The sequence below is a fragment of the Heteronotia binoei genome, chromosome 4 (genome assembly GCF_032191835.1).
Source record: "Heteronotia binoei isolate CCM8104 ecotype False Entrance Well chromosome 4, APGP_CSIRO_Hbin_v1, whole genome shotgun sequence".
Lineage (NCBI taxonomy): Eukaryota > Metazoa > Chordata > Lepidosauria > Squamata > Gekkonidae > Heteronotia > Heteronotia binoei.
In genome coordinates this window covers 134,682,709-134,700,647 of record NC_083226.1, presented here as the reverse complement: position 1 = coordinate 134,700,647, position 17,939 = coordinate 134,682,709, and the positions used below count along the sequence as shown (strand labels likewise).

Genomic DNA, 17,939 nt, shown 5'->3' with positions numbered 1-17,939 from the left:
GCAAAGGTAGAAAATTTAGAGGATCACGGGAAAGTAACATCAGCTAGTACCCGGGAAAATAAAGCTAATTTGTTAGAGTTAGAAGATAGAATTGCAAGGTTGGAGATGGATAATGCGGCTTATGTTTTAAGATTTCAAAATATCCCAGATGAAAAGGGAGAGAACATAGAAAGTAAGATTATAGAATTATTGACTATAGAAGAAGAAGAATTGTTAGAAAATGGGAAGAGAGAGATTGATTGGGCCAAAAGAGTTGCTTCGGCCCATACTAAAAGATTTAACTTGCCAAGAGAGATACAAATTAAGTTTACAAGAATTTCAATATGTGAGAAGATCTTGAAAGTGGCAAGAGAAAATGGATTAAAATGGGAAGACAACAATATCAAAGTTTTAAAGGATATACCTTGGTCAATAAGACAGAGACGATTTGGATACAGAAAACTAACAACTTGGTTAATGAAGCATTCCATACAATTTAGATGGCTGGTACCAGAAGGGATTTTTTTTATTTACCAAACTAAGAGATATAATATAACCTCACTAGAAAAGATGGAAGACTTTTGAGAAAAATTTGCTGCGTTAAGTAGTCAGGGGTCTGAGTCAGGGGAAGACCAAGAAGAGGAGATTGACCCAAATAGAATGGGAAAGATGATTCTCAGAAAAAGAAAAAGGAAAGAGTAAAGACAAGATTGCAAAAGCAAAAAGAGCAAAGAAAGATATTGGATAGTAATATGTAATATTAGGATGACGACCAAGGCAGGATTACAGATGTTATCGGTTAATGTAAATGGACTAAATGAACAAAAAGAAAGAAAGAGGACCTTCCTTCAACTTCAAAAAACAAGATCTCAAGTAATATGCTTACAAGAAACGCATATCAAGAAAGATGATATAAAATATTTACAAAATAAAAAAATAGGACAGCTTTACCATGCATGTGATTTGGGGGGGGAAAGGGGAGTTGCTATTTATGTGCAGGAGCAGATAAAATCTAATTTGTTATACAGTGATGATGCTGGTAGAATTGTATTAATAGAAATAGTAATCAATGGGGGGAAAGTGGTTGTCGGCAACATATACGCTCCAAATAATAGCCAGGAGAATTTTTTTACTGTGTTGCATGAAAAATTACTTGAATCTGGTTTGGAAAATTATTGTATTTTTGGAGATTATAATGCAGTGTTTGATGTGGAAAAAGATAAAAAAAATTGAGAAAGCGAAAGCTAAAAAATCTCGAAGTTCATTACCTAAGACTTTTTTTAAAATGGCTGATGAGCTTAACTTGATAGATGTTTGGAGAATGAAAAATCTGCAAACTAAAGATTTTACCCATTATTCTCATGTACATAACTGCTGGTCTAGAATAGATATCTGTTGGATGTCTGTTTCCTTAACCTTATCTGTTAACCAAGCAAGTATATTGCCAAAGACGTATACAGATTACAACCCAATACAAGTTAATTTGCAAGACTCCCCAAGGAATACTCGTTTGACTTTGAATTTACAGATTCTAAAAGAAGAAGCTTTTGTAGAAAAAGCTTAACAAGATATAAGGATGTTTTTTTAAAAATGTAACTTGAGAAAAGATACATCCATGCAAGTAATCTGGGATGCCTTTAAAGCTTTCTTTAGAGGAATTGCAATCAGTTACGCTGCAAAAAGGAAGAAAGAACGGATGAAGTCATATAATGAGTTAATAACAGCATTAAAAGAGCAAGAGGAACAACAAAAAGTTAAAAATACAAAAGTAATAAAATTAAAGATTTATGCTATACAACATGAAATAAATTTATTGCTTACTGAAGAATTAGAGAAGAAGCTGAAGTGGGTGAAGCAAAATTATTTCGAAAGTGCCAACAAGACTAGTAGGTGGTTAGCATATAAACTAAGGAAGGAAAGGGAGAAAAAAATTATAAGATCACTTAAAAATGAAGATAAAGAAGAAGTTACACAAGAATCCCAAATGAAAGTAATTGTTCAAAATTTTTATCAGAATCTCTATAAAAAACAGGAGATTACAGAACTACCTCAAGAAGAATACATAGAGAATGTTAAGATTAGACAACTAACGGGGGAGCAGCAGGAAATATTAGAGAATCCTATCACGATGCATGAGATAATAGAAGCACTTAAAAGGCAGAAAAGTAACAAAGCACCAGGCCCTGACGGATTGCCAATCGAACTCTATAAATGTTTTGAAGAGATCCTATTGATTCCATATAAAAATGTGATAGAGGAAATACAAGAATCTACGGTAATGCCGATATCTTGGAGCGAGGCTTTGATCTCATTGATTCATAAGGAAGGGACGGACCCATCAAATATTAGAAACTATAGACCAATCTCACTTCTAAATGTTGACTGTAAAATTTTTGCGGTAATCTTGTCAAACAGGCTAAAAAAAGTTATCTCCACTATAGTTAAGAAGATCAAAGGTTTTATTCCAGGGAGATTGATGAGACACAACATAAGATTTATTTTGAATATACTAGAATATTATCGCAAGCATCCCGAAAAGCAATTTGCGGGCATCATGCTAGATGCAGAAAAGGCGTTTGATAATGTCAATTGGAATTTCATTCTAAAATCATTAACAGCTATTGGATGTGGAGAAAATTTTAGAAAATTAGTGACAGCTATTTATACTAAACAAAATGCGAAAATAAACTTTAATGGTCAATTCACTAATTTGAAAGATATAGAATAGGGTACCAGACAAGGGTGCCCGCTGTCGCCTTTACTTTTTGTGTTAACATTAGAATTTTTATTTAAGAAGATAAGAGATGATGATGAAATTAGGGGTGTTAAAATCCAAGATGAAAAGTTTAAAATTCAAGCCTTCACAGAAAACTAAATTTCTGGCCAAAAATATGACCAAGAAACAAATCACTCATTTAGAAATGAAATCTGGGTTTAATCATGAAAAGAGAATAAAGTATATTTAGGTATTTATTTGATGAATGATCTGAAAAAATTACAAAGAGATAATTACGAAAGATCTTAAAAGAAATTCAACCAGATATGGTTAGGTGGAGGGATCTACACATTTCACTTTTGGGGAGAGTTGCCTCAATTAAGATGAATGTGCTACCCAGAATTTTATTTTTGTTTCAGATGCTTTCAATCATATTAACGAAAGCCTTTTTTCAACAACTTAACAAGATGGTGATAACATTTATATGGCAGAATAAAAAGCAGAGGATAAAATTAAAAGTTTTGCAAGACAGCAAATTAAGAGGAGGCTTTGCATTACCCGAATGGAGAATTTATTATAAGGCATGCTGTCTATCCTGGGCAAAAGACGGGCTAGTATTGGAGAACAAAAGGTTATTAATATTAGAAGGTGCAGGTTTAGTAAGAGGCTGGCATTCCTATATTTGGTATCAGGCTCCCTCAAGAAACAATATCTTTGTGAGACATGAAATAAGGAAATCGATATACAGAACGTGGATGGAAGTTAAAAAGATGATTTATGATTATGTACCATTTTGGTTATCTTCAGTAGAAGACTTCATTCATCCCAATCTATATTGTTGAGGAAATAATTATAATTATGGATTGTTATTGGATGAGGAGAACAATTTGAATTTAAAGGACAATGTAAAACTAGATTGGTGGCTTAAGATTCAAGTAAAGTCAAGATACCGATATGATAAGGAAATAGGTTTTTCCAAAAAAACTAAGTGAATTTGATACTATAATTCAAGATAACCAGAAGCTTATCTCAAAAATTTATAATTGGCTGTTACAGATTAAAATGCAAGAGGAAAGTGTTAAAGAAAGTTGGATAAAATGGTTAAAGGATTTTGGATTTAGTATTGAGTTGGTGGAATGGGAAAAAATCTGGAAACAAAATTTAAAATTGACCAAATCTTCTGTTTTTAAAGAAAATTTATATAAAATGATGTATCACTGGTTTCTTATGCCAGAAAGATTGGCTAAAATATATCCAAGTTATTCCAATAAGTGCTGGAAATGTAGGAAAATTAAGGGGACTCTATACCATATTTGGTGGCAGTGTGAACACGCCAAAAAATATTGGACCCAGATTAATATCTGGAGTCAAAAAATCCTAAAAATAAGGTTCCAACATATACCAGAATTGTACTTACTGAGTGTGTGTAAAGAAAATATCCCTAAATCTGAGAAAAAACTCTTACTTCATATAATTACGGTTGCAAGAATTTTATATGCGAAATATTGGAAAGTCTCCAAAATACCAGAGAGAGAGAGGAATTTCTGCAAAAATTATTTGAAGCCGCAGAGATGGATACATTAACTACAAGATTAAGAGATGGAAATTTGCAAGAATGCAGAAAGATTTGGGAACCATTATATGTTTGGGCGAGAAGTATGGGAATTAGTTTGAGAAAACAGGATTTATGTGATGGTAGTGATCTTTAAGCTCCTTGGTTGGATGGGTGGTTGGTGTGGATGATTGTATGTATTTGATTGTTAATACGTTGTTTATAATTGTAAGTGATGTACAGAACTTATAAACAGACCTTTTAGATTAAAAATAATAATAATAATAATAATAATAAAATAAAGTCTCAGCCGAATAGGGAATGAATTCTTGTTTCATTTGTGTTGCCCTTTCAGTAAGACCCCATTCAAAACAACAGAAAAGACCTTTGAGGGCAGAAGCCTAATGTTGTGGAACTTACATAAAGAGGTACTTCAGTGCAGCTCAATTCCATCGTTACAGCATCTACAAACAGAGTAAACCAAAGTAATTATCACACACTCAGTCACAAGGCATTGACACTGTTCTGTCGGCTATTCAGATGCCTATATGGAACCCATCACCATGGTATCTGAATGGCTTCCTAAGCAATTTCCTAGGATCTGTAAAAAGCCATTGCTTCTTATAAATTACTCTATAACAAAAGGAACATGGCAGGTGAAAAGGTGAAAACTGTGAGGGGAAAGTAACACAGGCGGCCAATTAATGAACAACTGTTTACATTTACATATATTTGCATGTGATCAAAACCTTCATGCTGGGGCCAGCAGCCTTCAAAAACAAAGCAGCAACCTCTTAATTCGCAGCTTCACCAATTAAGATTTGCCCACACTAATTAAACAACTTTTAAAGCTTTTAGTTGACTAACCAGCTAATTAAAGTATGCAGCCCTACCCAAAACACGATGGCATTTGTTTCCGTATTTTTTCAATGCAACATTATGTATATAATATAAACAAGCCAATAAGTAGTTCTAACAAGCAAGAAATAAAGAAACAATGAGCTGATTAAAACTTATTGTCCTCTCAAAGCTGAGTAAGCAAGGGCAGAATAACATTGATCTTGGTATTCTTCAGACTTAATTTGTTTACTGAAAATATTTATGCAAAACCTCAGTCATTGGCTGCCTTGGTAACTATACATGGAGCCATATACTCTCTCTTTCTCTTTCTACGCCCCCCCCCAAATAATGCATAAGTTCACAGAAATTGGAGCAAACAAAAAACATTTAGAAGAAATTTATGTTGGTGTAATAAACAACCTGAGTTCGATCCCAGTGGAAGCTGGGTTCAGGTAGCTGGCTCAAGGTTGACTCAGCCTTCCATCTTTCCGAGGTCAGTAAAATGAGTACCCAGCTTGCTGGAGGGGAAGTGTAGATGACTGGGGAAGGCAATGGCAAACCACCTCATAAAAAAAAGTCTGCCGTGAAGACATTGTGATGCGACATCACCCCAGAGTCAGAAACAACTGGTGCTTGTACAGGGGACTACTTTTACCTTTTTAATAAAGTTTAACAAAAATATCTAGTGCTTTAACATATTCTATCATTTTGCCTGGTGAAAAGACAGAGACAAGTAGATCTAGCTCCTGGTAGACAACTGAGTCTGCTTTTCAAGTCACAAGGATGGATGAACCAGCTTCCTCCAGTAGATTTGCTTAATAAGAAGGGCACTAACCTGCCTTTTCAACACTGGAAGTCTTTTTAGAAAGCCATTCCTAGGTTAGTCAATTTCACTCTTATGCTGGTAATGGTACTGATTAGACCAGAAGTTCCTTGTTTGCCAAGATCTGATTGCTGGGAAGGGGCAGAGAGCCCTGCCCCAGTCCAGCCCTAAAGTGGGGAGGGGAGTAGGAACAGGGACCTTCCCCAATAAAGGCGGCAGGTATTTGCTGTGGCTTCCACTCAGCTCATGCCTGCTCTCACTTTACAATGTTGGGGCCTTTCATGAGGTGGGTGACCAGCTTGCAACTATGGTGCCTCCCACCCACTTTGTGTCTGTTGTCCCTCTAAATGTGATGGCCAGAACTCCCTTTGGAGTTCAGTTATGCTTGTCACACCCTTGCTCCTGGCTCCATCCCCAAAGTCCCTAGATATTTCTTGAATTGGATTTGGCAACCCTACCAGCCTCACAAATGCTTCTGCACCTTGATATGGTAGGCTGAAGCATTTCAGTGCTCTGAAATGCTCAGAGAACAAAAGAGGAAGTTACTGGGATAAGAGCAAAAGTGTTGCGCAAACGGCCTAAAGGACAATAGATCCAGCTGAACTCAAAGGAATTTCCTACAGTAAGTATGCATAGTACAGGAAACCAGGAGAAGGGGTGTTTCCAGTTTTTACAGTAGCAGCCTCCTTGATTCACATGGATAATTCTGAACACAAACTAATCATGATAAAGGGATTGTTCAACACATAAACAGCCAAATGGAAATTAACCTCCATCCAAGCAATATGTAAAACAGCCCTCACAAGGAGAATGGGTAAGAGAAAACGGTTTCCCAAGGTGGCTTACAATTGGAGCCCATGATGCACACAGCTGTTAAACAAAAACTATTGAAAAGCATTTGTTTCCTCCATGAACAAAAATAAACCACTGCAACACATCATAAATGAGGCAGTCAAAAGAACATACACTGCTGACACTTGTTTAAAAGCCAGTCAGTATCATAACTTATCAAAACCAATACAGAAGAAGTAACTAAAAAAAAACCCCTGGACTAAGAATTGAGGTATTTTAAAAAGTGTAAAGAAGAGCCAAAGCATTTTAAATGTTTTCTTGCCACATAAAAATGTCCTGAAGTGTCTGAGATGGGGAAACTTCTAGACCCAACAGCAAGATTTCACAGAGAAGCAAACTGTATCCTGTAATACTGACATGGATTGTCTGTCTATCAAGACACCAGGCATAATCCATTTTAAATTATTTAAACCCCGGAAACCCATCAGCATTCCTTTTATCAGGCTATCTTCAAAAATATTTCATTTTAAAAATTCAGAAAACTACTCAAAACCTTGACAAGGATGCAATAGTGGATGAATGTATGAAGCAAAACATTATTGGGAAAACAGAAGAAAAAAACAAAGAGCCTACACTAAAGAAGGCAGCCTTCACTCTGAAGCAAATTGCTGCTCAGGTTGAATGCTTTCCAAAACCAATACGCTTCTGTTTTTCACAGGCTGTTATTTCATACCATGCTGCATGCAATGAGTCAGAAACTGTTTAAACATTTCTCCTCTTGCAAATTCAGAATTTACTTGTAGACTTGTGCTCCAATGAAACAAGTCTGTTTTGATGTACTCTTTATCACTCAAAGAATCCATCCATACAGAGTAACTTCCATGCAGGAAAGAGAGCACTCTGTATCATTTGAACCATGGGATAAGCATTCTTTTTACCACGTGTATACCAACTGGGTGGCTTATGAACCACAGCTACTTATTCAGAGTACTTTGCATAAGAAAACACATGGCAGAATCTAACATCTGAATGAAACCCTACAAAAAAAGCTGACAGGACTCACAAACTGAATATTTTCAGACTATATTCAAATATGGTTGCCAGGTCTGACTCAAGAAATAGCTGGAAACTTGGGGTGGAGTAAGGAGCAAGGGAGTGACAAGCATGATTGAACTCCAAAGGGAACTCCAAAGGGAGTTCTGGCAATCACATTTAAAGGGACTACACACCTTTTAAATGCCTTCCTTCCATTTGGAAATAATGAAGGATAGGGGCACCGACTTTTGAGGCTCACAGAACTGGACCCCTAGGTCTAATCTTGTGTTTTGAGAGGAGGCACCAAATGCTGTGTTGAAAATCTGGCACCTCTACGTTAAAAACCAGCCCCCCCCCCCAATCCCCCAGATACCCACAGATCAGTTCTCCATTATACCTTATAGGAATTAGTCTGCGTAGGGTGCAATGAAGTGCCCAGCAGACACTTCCCTCCCCTCCCGACAAACCCTGAAGTGGGGGTAGGGCCTCCAAATCGGGGGATCCCCTGCCCCCAACTGGGGATTGGCAACTCTACAATTCAAGTTGCCTTGTATTAAAATGTCTTCTCTTTGGTTTAAGCCACCAAAGATATATATCAGCAATCTTGAATCGCCTATTTATAAGTTTATAGCAGGGTTCTGTTGACCCTCGAGTGGGGAGGGAGGAGCAGCTCCTGAGACTGCATCTCTACATACATTTGACCTTCAGATTGTGTTTGGATGGCATGAGTGAAATGAAGAAATGAGGGAGATGGCTGCATGTTTAGCCAGAAGTGAACTGTTCCAGGGAACTTACAGCCTAGTAGATGTGCTTAAGACTGCAGCCTGAGGCTACACAAGCAAGGGGATGAAGGAGCTCAAATGCAGCAATAAGAGATTGTCCCACTTCAGAATGCAGGTAGAAGATCAGGGAGAAGAAGGCCATTTGGGAATGCTCCCTTATGTTAAAAACTCCTTGCAAACAGAAAAAATGCACAGCAAACCAAGAGAAGGGGGGTAGAACTTTTCTCCTACTTTTCTGGCTGCTACTTTTCTGGTTGTGTGGTGTTTTTAATGCAAAGGAGCTTTGAGAGCCAGAATTCTCAGCTTGCAGTCTGAAGACATAGAGCCCATTCTAAAACCTTATTGCCACACCTCTTTCTCCTGCGTGTGTCAACCCCACCTTAAGATATGCCAAACAGCCCTCTTCAAAATGATCCAGTGCTTGCCTGTTTGACAACCACAAGGGCAGTTTGGATTTTTCCTCCAAGCACTCCCTGACAGTGAAAGAGACATGCACAGTGTCCCCTCAAAGCTGTGTGTGAACAGCCACTCATTAACACAGGAAGCCCCGCTCAGCAGAAATCTGGAGCTGCGCAGGTTCTTGCACTGCCCATTGCCCATTTTAAAATCACAGGAATTATATTCTGCTCAGGATGTGAACTGCTCCACTGGGGAGGGGTGGATTAAAGGGAACATTGGACATGCACTGACTGTCCTTACATGACCCTCAAGATACAGTGTAATGCTGGAAGCAAGCTTTAAATCTCCCCCAAACACCCTCGGGGAAACCCTTTACATCTTCCATGTAAAAGGATAGCAACCATTGTTTTCAAATATTCTCATTATTTCCTTTAAGCAAGCCCTGATAGAAGTTGCACATTAATAATAGTATTTCCTGAAAGGGACGTGCAACGAGACACATAATTGATCCTCTTTGGCTTCCGGCTCTTGCATGAGATCTTGTTATTATCATAAGAAAAATATACTCCATTGGCCTTAACGAAGTTTGAAAACAACTACAGGAGAAACTGTAGGCAGGAAGGGTAAGACAAAGCAGAGCTAATCAAGCAGCAGGGCCTTCCAACAGCCCTCCAAAAAACAAAGCAGCCACTCCTAAAATCTGGGCAGAAAACAACAATGCTGCTGGTATTGATGGGGCTTCCTTTTTCAAATCAGAGTGAAGGAGCCAGCTAAAGGTTTGTCATGCACTCCTTCTGCCCATCCTGTTCCCTTCTGAAAATCAATTCACCTCTCTGATTTAACTGCTAATACAGATAAGGGAGGAGCAATCTTGGGCAGTCAATAGGAAAGCCCTGCTGCAAAGCCCTCAGGAGGATGCCATAAATGGGACAGCGTAACAGGAAAAAGAAGAGAACACAGTAAATGGGATAGGCAATAGAAGTTAAACAACTACTGTGATGGTAAACAAAGAATATAATAACCAATTAAAAAGACTCTCATATATTTTAATGCTCAACATTTTAAAATTTACAAACTTCATATCATAATAAATATTCATTCATATATTTCATATTATAAATTAGGCATACTTCATATTCCAATAGAGGTCCAATATTAACATTTCTCTTTAATTGGTTATTATATCCTTTGTTTACCATCACAGTAGTTGTTTAACTTCTATTGCCTATAAATGGGACAGCAGCAGCACCCAATCCAGAGCCTGCCAATTTGCTTGCTTACATCATAGCAGAGTTCTCAACGAAAATACCAAAAACCCATAAACCAGAACATCACAGAACAAACAAGCAGCAGGAGCAACACATCAAACATTAAAGCAACAACACAGGAATGTTAAAACAGTCAATCAACAAAGAAGGGGAAAGAAGAGTCAACAAAATTACCTATCACCAAAAGCCTGGGAAACAACTATTTTTGCCTGGTGTCTGTTCTCAGTTTTTAAAATAGATGGAAGAGGGGAGAGCAAAAGCAAGGCGCCACAACAGAGAAGGCCTTGCTGCTTTTGGTTTGTGCAGAGGTGAGCAGGAAGAGGGAGCAAAAGCCTATACAAACACACATTTTTTTAACCCAAAACTTTTCATCACCTCATCTTCACATCCCAGCAGGGAAGAAATCCTCCCTATATTTCTAGCTCTGTAGCCAGATGACCACAAAAAGCAGTGCTCCTCAAACTGCAGTTTATCCACTGGTTAATTCAGATACTGTAACAAGTCACAATTGGTATAAACTGTGGTTTTAAAAACAAGCTACTGAGCCAAGTTTGAAACTCCAATTTAGTATCCACCACAAAACTCTGATTTGTTGAACTCCCTACATTCAGGCATTGTGGCTAATTGGGATTTTTAAAAATATGCGGTTCTCCTGTTAGAGAGTAATTCCAAGTACAGACTATCATTGGGGAAAAGAGGTCTTTTAAACAGCAGGTGTTGGGGGAGCAAGAGAAAAAGCATGGTCAAGCTCTTCTATCTACCCATGATGTTCTTTAACCATCCACCGCCATTTCATAGGAATTTAGCAGCAGCTTTAATTCAGTACACATGATTATTGCTGTTGCATCAAGCCTGGCCCTAAGATGTTTAACTTGTGAATGAGGGGAAGCAATACAGTGGGGACATGATTAACACATGAGACTGCCTTGTTTCAAATCAGGTCCTTGATCCATTCAGTTTTATCTACTCTGACCAGCAATGGATCTCCAGCTTCTCCGAGACAGGTCTTTCACATCACTCACTGTGGTGTGGGATTGAGCCTGAAACCTTCTACATGCGAAGCAGATGCTCCACCATGGTCTCTCGCCTAAACAGTGGAATTGGTTTCAACAGAACCAGCATCATCCTGCAAAGTAGGCAGCTGTTTCTCAATGAGCATTCCCTTCCAACAGAACGGTCTTCCTGGCCTCTTCTGAAGCCTCCTACTTCAATTAAAGTTGGGGCTGGCTGTTTGCTTTGGGAATGAGAACCTTTGGTAAAGGAGCAAATGGACTACAGGAAACCCATTGGTGGGCATCATGGCACCAGCAGGGGCTGTGTTGGGGTCACTGCTGTAATAGTTTGCTGTTTCAACTGGCATATCTGCAACTCCTCACCTGGCCTCTGAGCCCTGGAATACTGTAGCAACCTTCTAGTCTGCATGGGAGCAGCAGGGCATTCTAGTCCTTCCCCAGCATCCATGATTGGAGCCCTGTCCATGCCTGATGAGGAGCTTCAGCTCTCTGACTGGGAACAAGCTCAGATGAAGATCTACTCTCTTGATGTGCCCTTCTTGTTACTTTCCCTGCACAAAAGACTGAAGACCTCTCTAGAGCCTCTGGATGCTAGTGTTTACTACACCAACTTCTTGGGTAGGCTTCCATATCAAGAAAGTTTCCTACTGCTATTCCTGTAAGTCTACAACAAAGTGTATTGTGCCCTGATACTGAACGGGAATTGCTTTAATGAGGGAAAGGCTTTTGTTCATACACCATTAGAAGTAATCAGATTAAGCAAAGTACACAAAATGCCATAATGCTTGGCAAGGTGATCTTTGGACATACAGATAAGCTTTATTTATCCTTCCCTCTTTCCCCTCAAAAATATTTACGCTGCTATTGTTTGGAGCTCTATAATACCTGCCAGCAGCCTCGTAAACCCAAAGAGAACAAAAAATACATTTGGCACAACACCACAGAGAAGGCAGAATAATTTCACAATTTATTGATGTCTGGAGTGCCGCTCAACAAATTATCCACAAAGTACTACACAAAAAGAGGAGGGTGGTTAGGCTGGATTTGGATGCCACAATAACCATGGCTTGTTTGAACAGTGATTTGTGACACAAGTTGTGGTTAGTGTGCCAGACAGAAGTAACAGATCCCAGTTTGTCTGCTTCATGCCTTTCTGTTCACTTCCAAGCATCCTCCCTACACCACCATACCTGTGGCCATTAGGAGGCAGTGCCACTCATCAAGATGTGGTTTTGCTGTCTGTGAATTTAAGACACCACAACAAGCCACAATTAGTACAAACAAGGCCCTAGCTTAAAATCCCTGTTTGATGCCAGTCAGCAAGTGCTGGTTTGTTGAACTATGTGAATTCAGATATCACAACCAACTGGGGGTTGTTCAAGAAGCAGTTTATTGAGATGCCAGTATGCTGTCACAGCCAGGTTCTTCCTAGACACTTTTTCTGGTTAACTGGTCCCATGAAGTCAAATGATTGTTTAAGGATAAAGCACGTTTAGACCAAGACTCAAGGAGTTACTTTAAAAAAATGAACAGCTTGGGTGGGCCAAATGAATTTTTGATTTTTTTTTTCTCTTTGAGCAGCAGGCCTCTCCTAGCAGTTCTGTCTCACTGTCTGTTTTTGATAGCTCCCTTGGTTTCAAAAGTAGTTTCTTATGCAGCATTGAAGGAGTAGTGCAACAATGAAAGAGTGGGGGAACAGGTGCTCTTTATTGAGGCTCAGAAGAAGAAAAAGAAGAGTATGTTTTTATACCCTGTTTTTCTCTACCCTAAGGAGTCTCAAAGTGACTTACAATTGCCTTCCCTTCCTTTCCCACAATAAGCACCATGTGAAGTAGAAGCGGCTGAGAGAGCTCTGAGAGAACTGTGACTGGTCCAAGGTCACCCAGGAGTAGGATTGCCAGCTCCTCGCTGGGCACCAGCAGGGGAAGGGGTGTCAAATTCAGGTTGGGAAACTCCTGGAGATTTGAGGATGGAGCATGGGGAGGACAGGGACCTCAATGGAGTACAGTGCCATAGAGTCCACACTCCAAAAACATCCATTTTCTCCAGGATAACTGATCTCAGTTGTCTGGAGATGAGCTGTAAAACCAGGGTATCCCCAGGTCCCACCTGGAGGCTAGCATCCCTACCCAGCAGGCTTCATGTGGAAGAATGAAGAATGAAACCTGGCTCTCCAGATGAGAGTCTGCCACTTTTAACCATTGTACCACAGCTGACTCAGGGGTGTCAAGAAGCCTAGCAAACCTGTTACCACCTACTATGGTCTACTAATGTCATTTCAGAAATTACGGTAAACACATTTTTATTTCCCAGCTCACAAGAAGGGAGGGGAGGGGAGAATATGTATCACAAGAGAAATCTACAGGCTCCACCTGGAGGTTGGCAACCCCACCACTTGCTTTTGTGTGGTTTTCCTAAAGACAGGGGTACCCCAACTACCTAGTTCTCTTGGTCAAGCTGTTCTGAATTTTTCCCAGTTATGACCTGCTTTTTTAGATGGGGTGAACGAAAGACTGCATTCAACTGCACTGCATATAGCATATTTATACAATAAGAACGTAAGAACATAAGAGAAGTCATAGCCCATCCAGTCCAACACTCTGCACAGAGTGGCAAAAAACATCAGGTGCCATCAGGAGGTCCATCAGAGGGGCCAGGACACTAGAAGCCCTCCCACTGTGCCCCCCCAGCACCAAGAATACAGAGCATCACTTGCACCAGACAGAGAGTTCCAACAATCTCTCTGCTCGGAAGCTTTCCGCCAGTTTAATGAGCCTTCCTCCAAATGGAAGCAGCTCTTCCACCAGTGGAAGAGACTGTTCCTCTGGAGGAAGGTTTCCGCGTTGGCTGAGTTGGATGCAGTCACCGTCTGTTTTATTCCCACCACCTTTCCTAGTTGTTTCCAGACTAAATGAGCCTGTCTCAGCACTGCTGCCAATGCTCTGTCCACCATGACCCCAAGATCCTTTTTATGGTTAGCTGCAACCATTTCCTCTAAACCTGTCCTTGGAAATCTTTTTTCCGCCCTTCTTGCCCTCTCCAATAATACCAAGGCTTTTTGCCTCCGCTTGCAGCTCTAAATTTCCACACTTCTGCCAACAAGCTCTCATTGCACATTTTTCTCCTCATTCCTTTTCAAATTCAGCTTCTCCCATTCGTCTTGCAACACAAAGCATCTTAAGCCATTCCCATTTCTGTCCCCTGGATCACGGGCTCTTTGAGGCTGATTATCTGTACTTCTTGACTATCTCTCAGTGCTACCAATAAAACAGTATACAGAGTCCAGTTTTAAGGCAACCAACGGACAAAACCGAGTACAAACCAGAAAAAAGCACTCCAAGTGGATTCTCTTTTTTTGCCCATAAGAGCCCTAACTTGGCAGCTTATTCATTTAAGTTTTGCCTTTAATGGTGGGAATCAAGATTGTTGCTATTCCCCTCCCTCCAAGTACAATGGCAATAATTCTCATTTACAGTTTAACACATTGTAACATAATCCTCCCTTCCAACTGGCAAGGCTCAAAGAATATGTGCCAAGAGAATTTGCATAGTGTTCAATTAAGGGACCTGTAAATCTAGAGGCCTTTTGCAATCGTTTTCATGCGGCTGACTCATTAAATGTGCACATCTTTATCCTGTTATTCGTTTTGTGTCCTTATGAGAAGTTATTGAACTTGCATCCAGATAACTGAGTACAGCAGAGAGAGAGAGATTTTCCTTGTTACAAATAGCACATCACACACCTGTGCGGTTTTCTTTTGAAAATATATACAAGGGAGTTACTCAAAATCAATTTAAATATGAAGCCTGTGAGACAAAAGAGATGCAACTTTGCACAGGCTCAGGGTCTTTTTAAAAACTACACTGCAATCCAAGCAAAGTAGCTACAATAGGCAAACTAAGCAACTGTTGCTGCAGACAGGTTGCAGTATAGTGTAACTGGGCCTATGCCAAAGGAAAGCTCCTTGTCTTGCAAGCACTGTCTAAATCAGGCCTAAGAGGACTCTGGTTGGGTATCTGTGGCCCAGCACATGATGAATCCCAAGAAAAGGCCCTCAGTGAATACCTGCCAAACCAGCGTTTACAGCAGTGTCTCCCAGTTTCTGAGACCCCAAACCTCAACTTCTTTTAAATTAAATCTGCAGAGAAGTTTTTACTCCTGAAAAGGTTCACTTTCACACTTTCAACACAAAACCACCCACTATGTTCCTATAAAAAGCATGTTTTCTGACTGGAATATAGCAAAGAGTAATTCAGGCTGCAAACCTGTGCACATCTACCAGGGAGTAAGGCCCACTGAATACAACAGAACTTCTGTCCAAGTCGATATGCACAGGATTATGACTATCAGTCACACAGAGATGTAGTGAATTATGTCCTCCATGGATTTATAGGGGCGCTTAAATGTTTATTTGATTTTCTGTCTCATTGTCAAAGAATTCTAGCTCATTTCAAGGTCAAATTTGGAGCCAGGGCTATAGGAATTTGACAGATATTGCTCCACAAAAGTGGAGAGAAGTAACCAGAAACACCAGAGATAATTCCAAGCAATTTTGTCTGCAATTTACATAGTCTAAACTGACAGATGGTAACTCCACCCTGAGTAGGAATACCTGTCAGTAAATGCCCCCAGAGAACCAAGGAAGGTGAGGATGTTCATGACAGGCCTCCCATCCTTGGTCTCCATCAAATGTAGAACCACAAGGAAATCTTTGGGACTGAAAGACCTTTCTATTGCAAAGGCCTGTCCACCTCAAACTTTATTCAGCCCCTCTTCAGTTTTATGCAGTCATTCAGAATACCAACTGATTCCCAGGTGTGTCTGGTGCAGGTGGCAAAGGTATTAATGTCACCATGAAATCAAGATTAACACGTTCCTTTCAAGCACCAGCACAGGCAAGCCCTAGATCAGTATAATTAAACTACAGTACCAAAGGAATGCCCTGACCTGGACGGCTGCAGCTAGCCCAATCTCATCAAATCTCCAAAGTTTAAGCAGGGTCAACCCCAGATAGTACTTGAATGGGAGGCCTCCAAGGAAGTCCAGGGCTGCTATGTTTCTCGCCTTGAAAACTTTCCAGGGTTGCCATAAGTTGGCTGTGACTTGACAGCACTAAACACACACGCACACCCCCAAAGGAAGACAGCTGTTGTTGTTCTAGTCCTGGAAAACAGCTACAGTCGTCTTTGAGTCACATTGAACTCTGCAGACAAGGTGGAAAAGCTGTGTGCAGGCACACAGGTGCAAATGCCCCTATTACAAACACCCTGTCTAATCATCTGTTGTGCCTCTTCTGGAGCCTCAACATTCAAAGACACAAAATCATTACTTTTTGTTTTTCAATAATATCAGATTCCACAAGCCTTCACATGCCACAAAACCTTTCCATCAGGCACAATTTTTAAACAAATCAAAACAAAACAGGCTATTCCTGGGGTGGCCAACGGTAGCACTCCAGATGTTTTTTGCCTACAACTCCCTCAGCCCCAGCCATTGGCCATGCTGGCTGGGGCTGATGGGAGTTGTAAGCAAAAAACATCTGGAGAGCTACCGTTGGCCACCCATGGATATTCTTTTGTAATATACACTCCCCTGACTTCAAACATGCCATTATGTAGTCAGCTGAATACACTTTGGTTGAACTTGGGCACCTTTCTGACACTGCTGTTCATGCAACAATGCACCTTTTGAGGGTTGCCACTTTCTTTTCAGGAAGGGTTCCTATCCTTTAAAGGAAAGGCAGATATTTGACAGATGAGCCTTTCTTCGGTCATTGATTGGCTAGATCAAAAAGCTCTCCCAGTTGAACTCCTGCACCTCACTCTTAAAGGCCCAACAGCCTGCGAAGGGAGAGGGGATCAGACACCTGCTGGGTAAACTGCTTTAGTAGTGGAAAGGATAGAGTTGATTCATCCCCATATTCCTCACCCATACACGCCCCCTACCAAATTTCGCAAGGAAGTTATGAAGGATAAGGAAAGAAAAAAAGAAGACTGCAGATTTATACCCCGCCCTTCTCTCTGAGCGGGTTTACAATCTCCTATCTCCCCCCCGCCCACAACAGACACCCTGTGAGGTGGGTGGGGCTGAGAGAGCTCTCCCAGAAGCTGCCCTTTCAAGGACAACTCCTGCGATAGATACGGCTGACCCAAGGCCATTCCAGCAGCTGTAAGTGGAGGAGTGAGGAATCAAACCCGGTTCTCCCAGATAAGAGTCCGCACACTTAACCACGACACCAAACAAAGCATAAACCCCGACTTCGCCATTACCTGTTATTATTTTCCTGGACCAGGAGAGTCCCGACGTGCCCCCTAACACTGAACCTCAGCCGAGATTGCGCTGTAGACACAAAATGGGAGCGCGACAACGCACAAGGCGCTCCCGGGAGGTTCTGCCTACCCGGCACCGGCACCTTCGCTGCTGGTGCGGCTTCAGAGGGGAGGAGCCGAGCGCTGCCTAGTCAGACTGGTTGCTACTGCGCGCCGGCAGGACCGCCTTACAGGCAAGGGAGCGGCTGGACAGGCTCCTCCGGAGTCCCGGCGTGTGAATCTCTCGCTTCTCCGCTCTAAGATAGCGCTTGCGGCGGCCGCTGCTGGCGGGAGGGTGAGCAGCGACCTCTAGTGGACTGCTCCTGCTCAAGCCCCAGTCAAATCGTCTTCTCGGTCTTTGAAGCCAGGCTTTCCCGGGTAAAATTTCTCCTTTCGTGGCGCGTCCTTCCCTCCTACTTGAGAACGCGAGGT

At 40.9% G+C, this 17,939-nt stretch overlaps 1 protein-coding gene across 1 annotated transcript in view; it reads right to left on the bottom strand.

The window, feature by feature from the left end:
- ARHGEF28 (Rho guanine nucleotide exchange factor 28) overlaps window positions 1-17,739 on the bottom strand; it is a 220,974-nt gene extending 203,235 nt beyond the window's left edge. Inside the window, exons 1-2 of the mRNA XM_060235810.1 lie at window positions 17,469-17,739; window positions 4,668-4,711 (exon numbers count right to left, since the gene is read on the bottom strand). Of these exons, the coding sequence (XP_060091793.1) occupies window positions 4,668-4,700 (33 nt within the window). The 5' untranslated portion in view covers window positions 4,701-4,711; window positions 17,469-17,739. The remainder of the gene's footprint in view (window positions 1-4,667; window positions 4,712-17,468) is intronic.
- Between the last annotated feature and the right edge of the window lie 200 nt (window positions 17,740-17,939).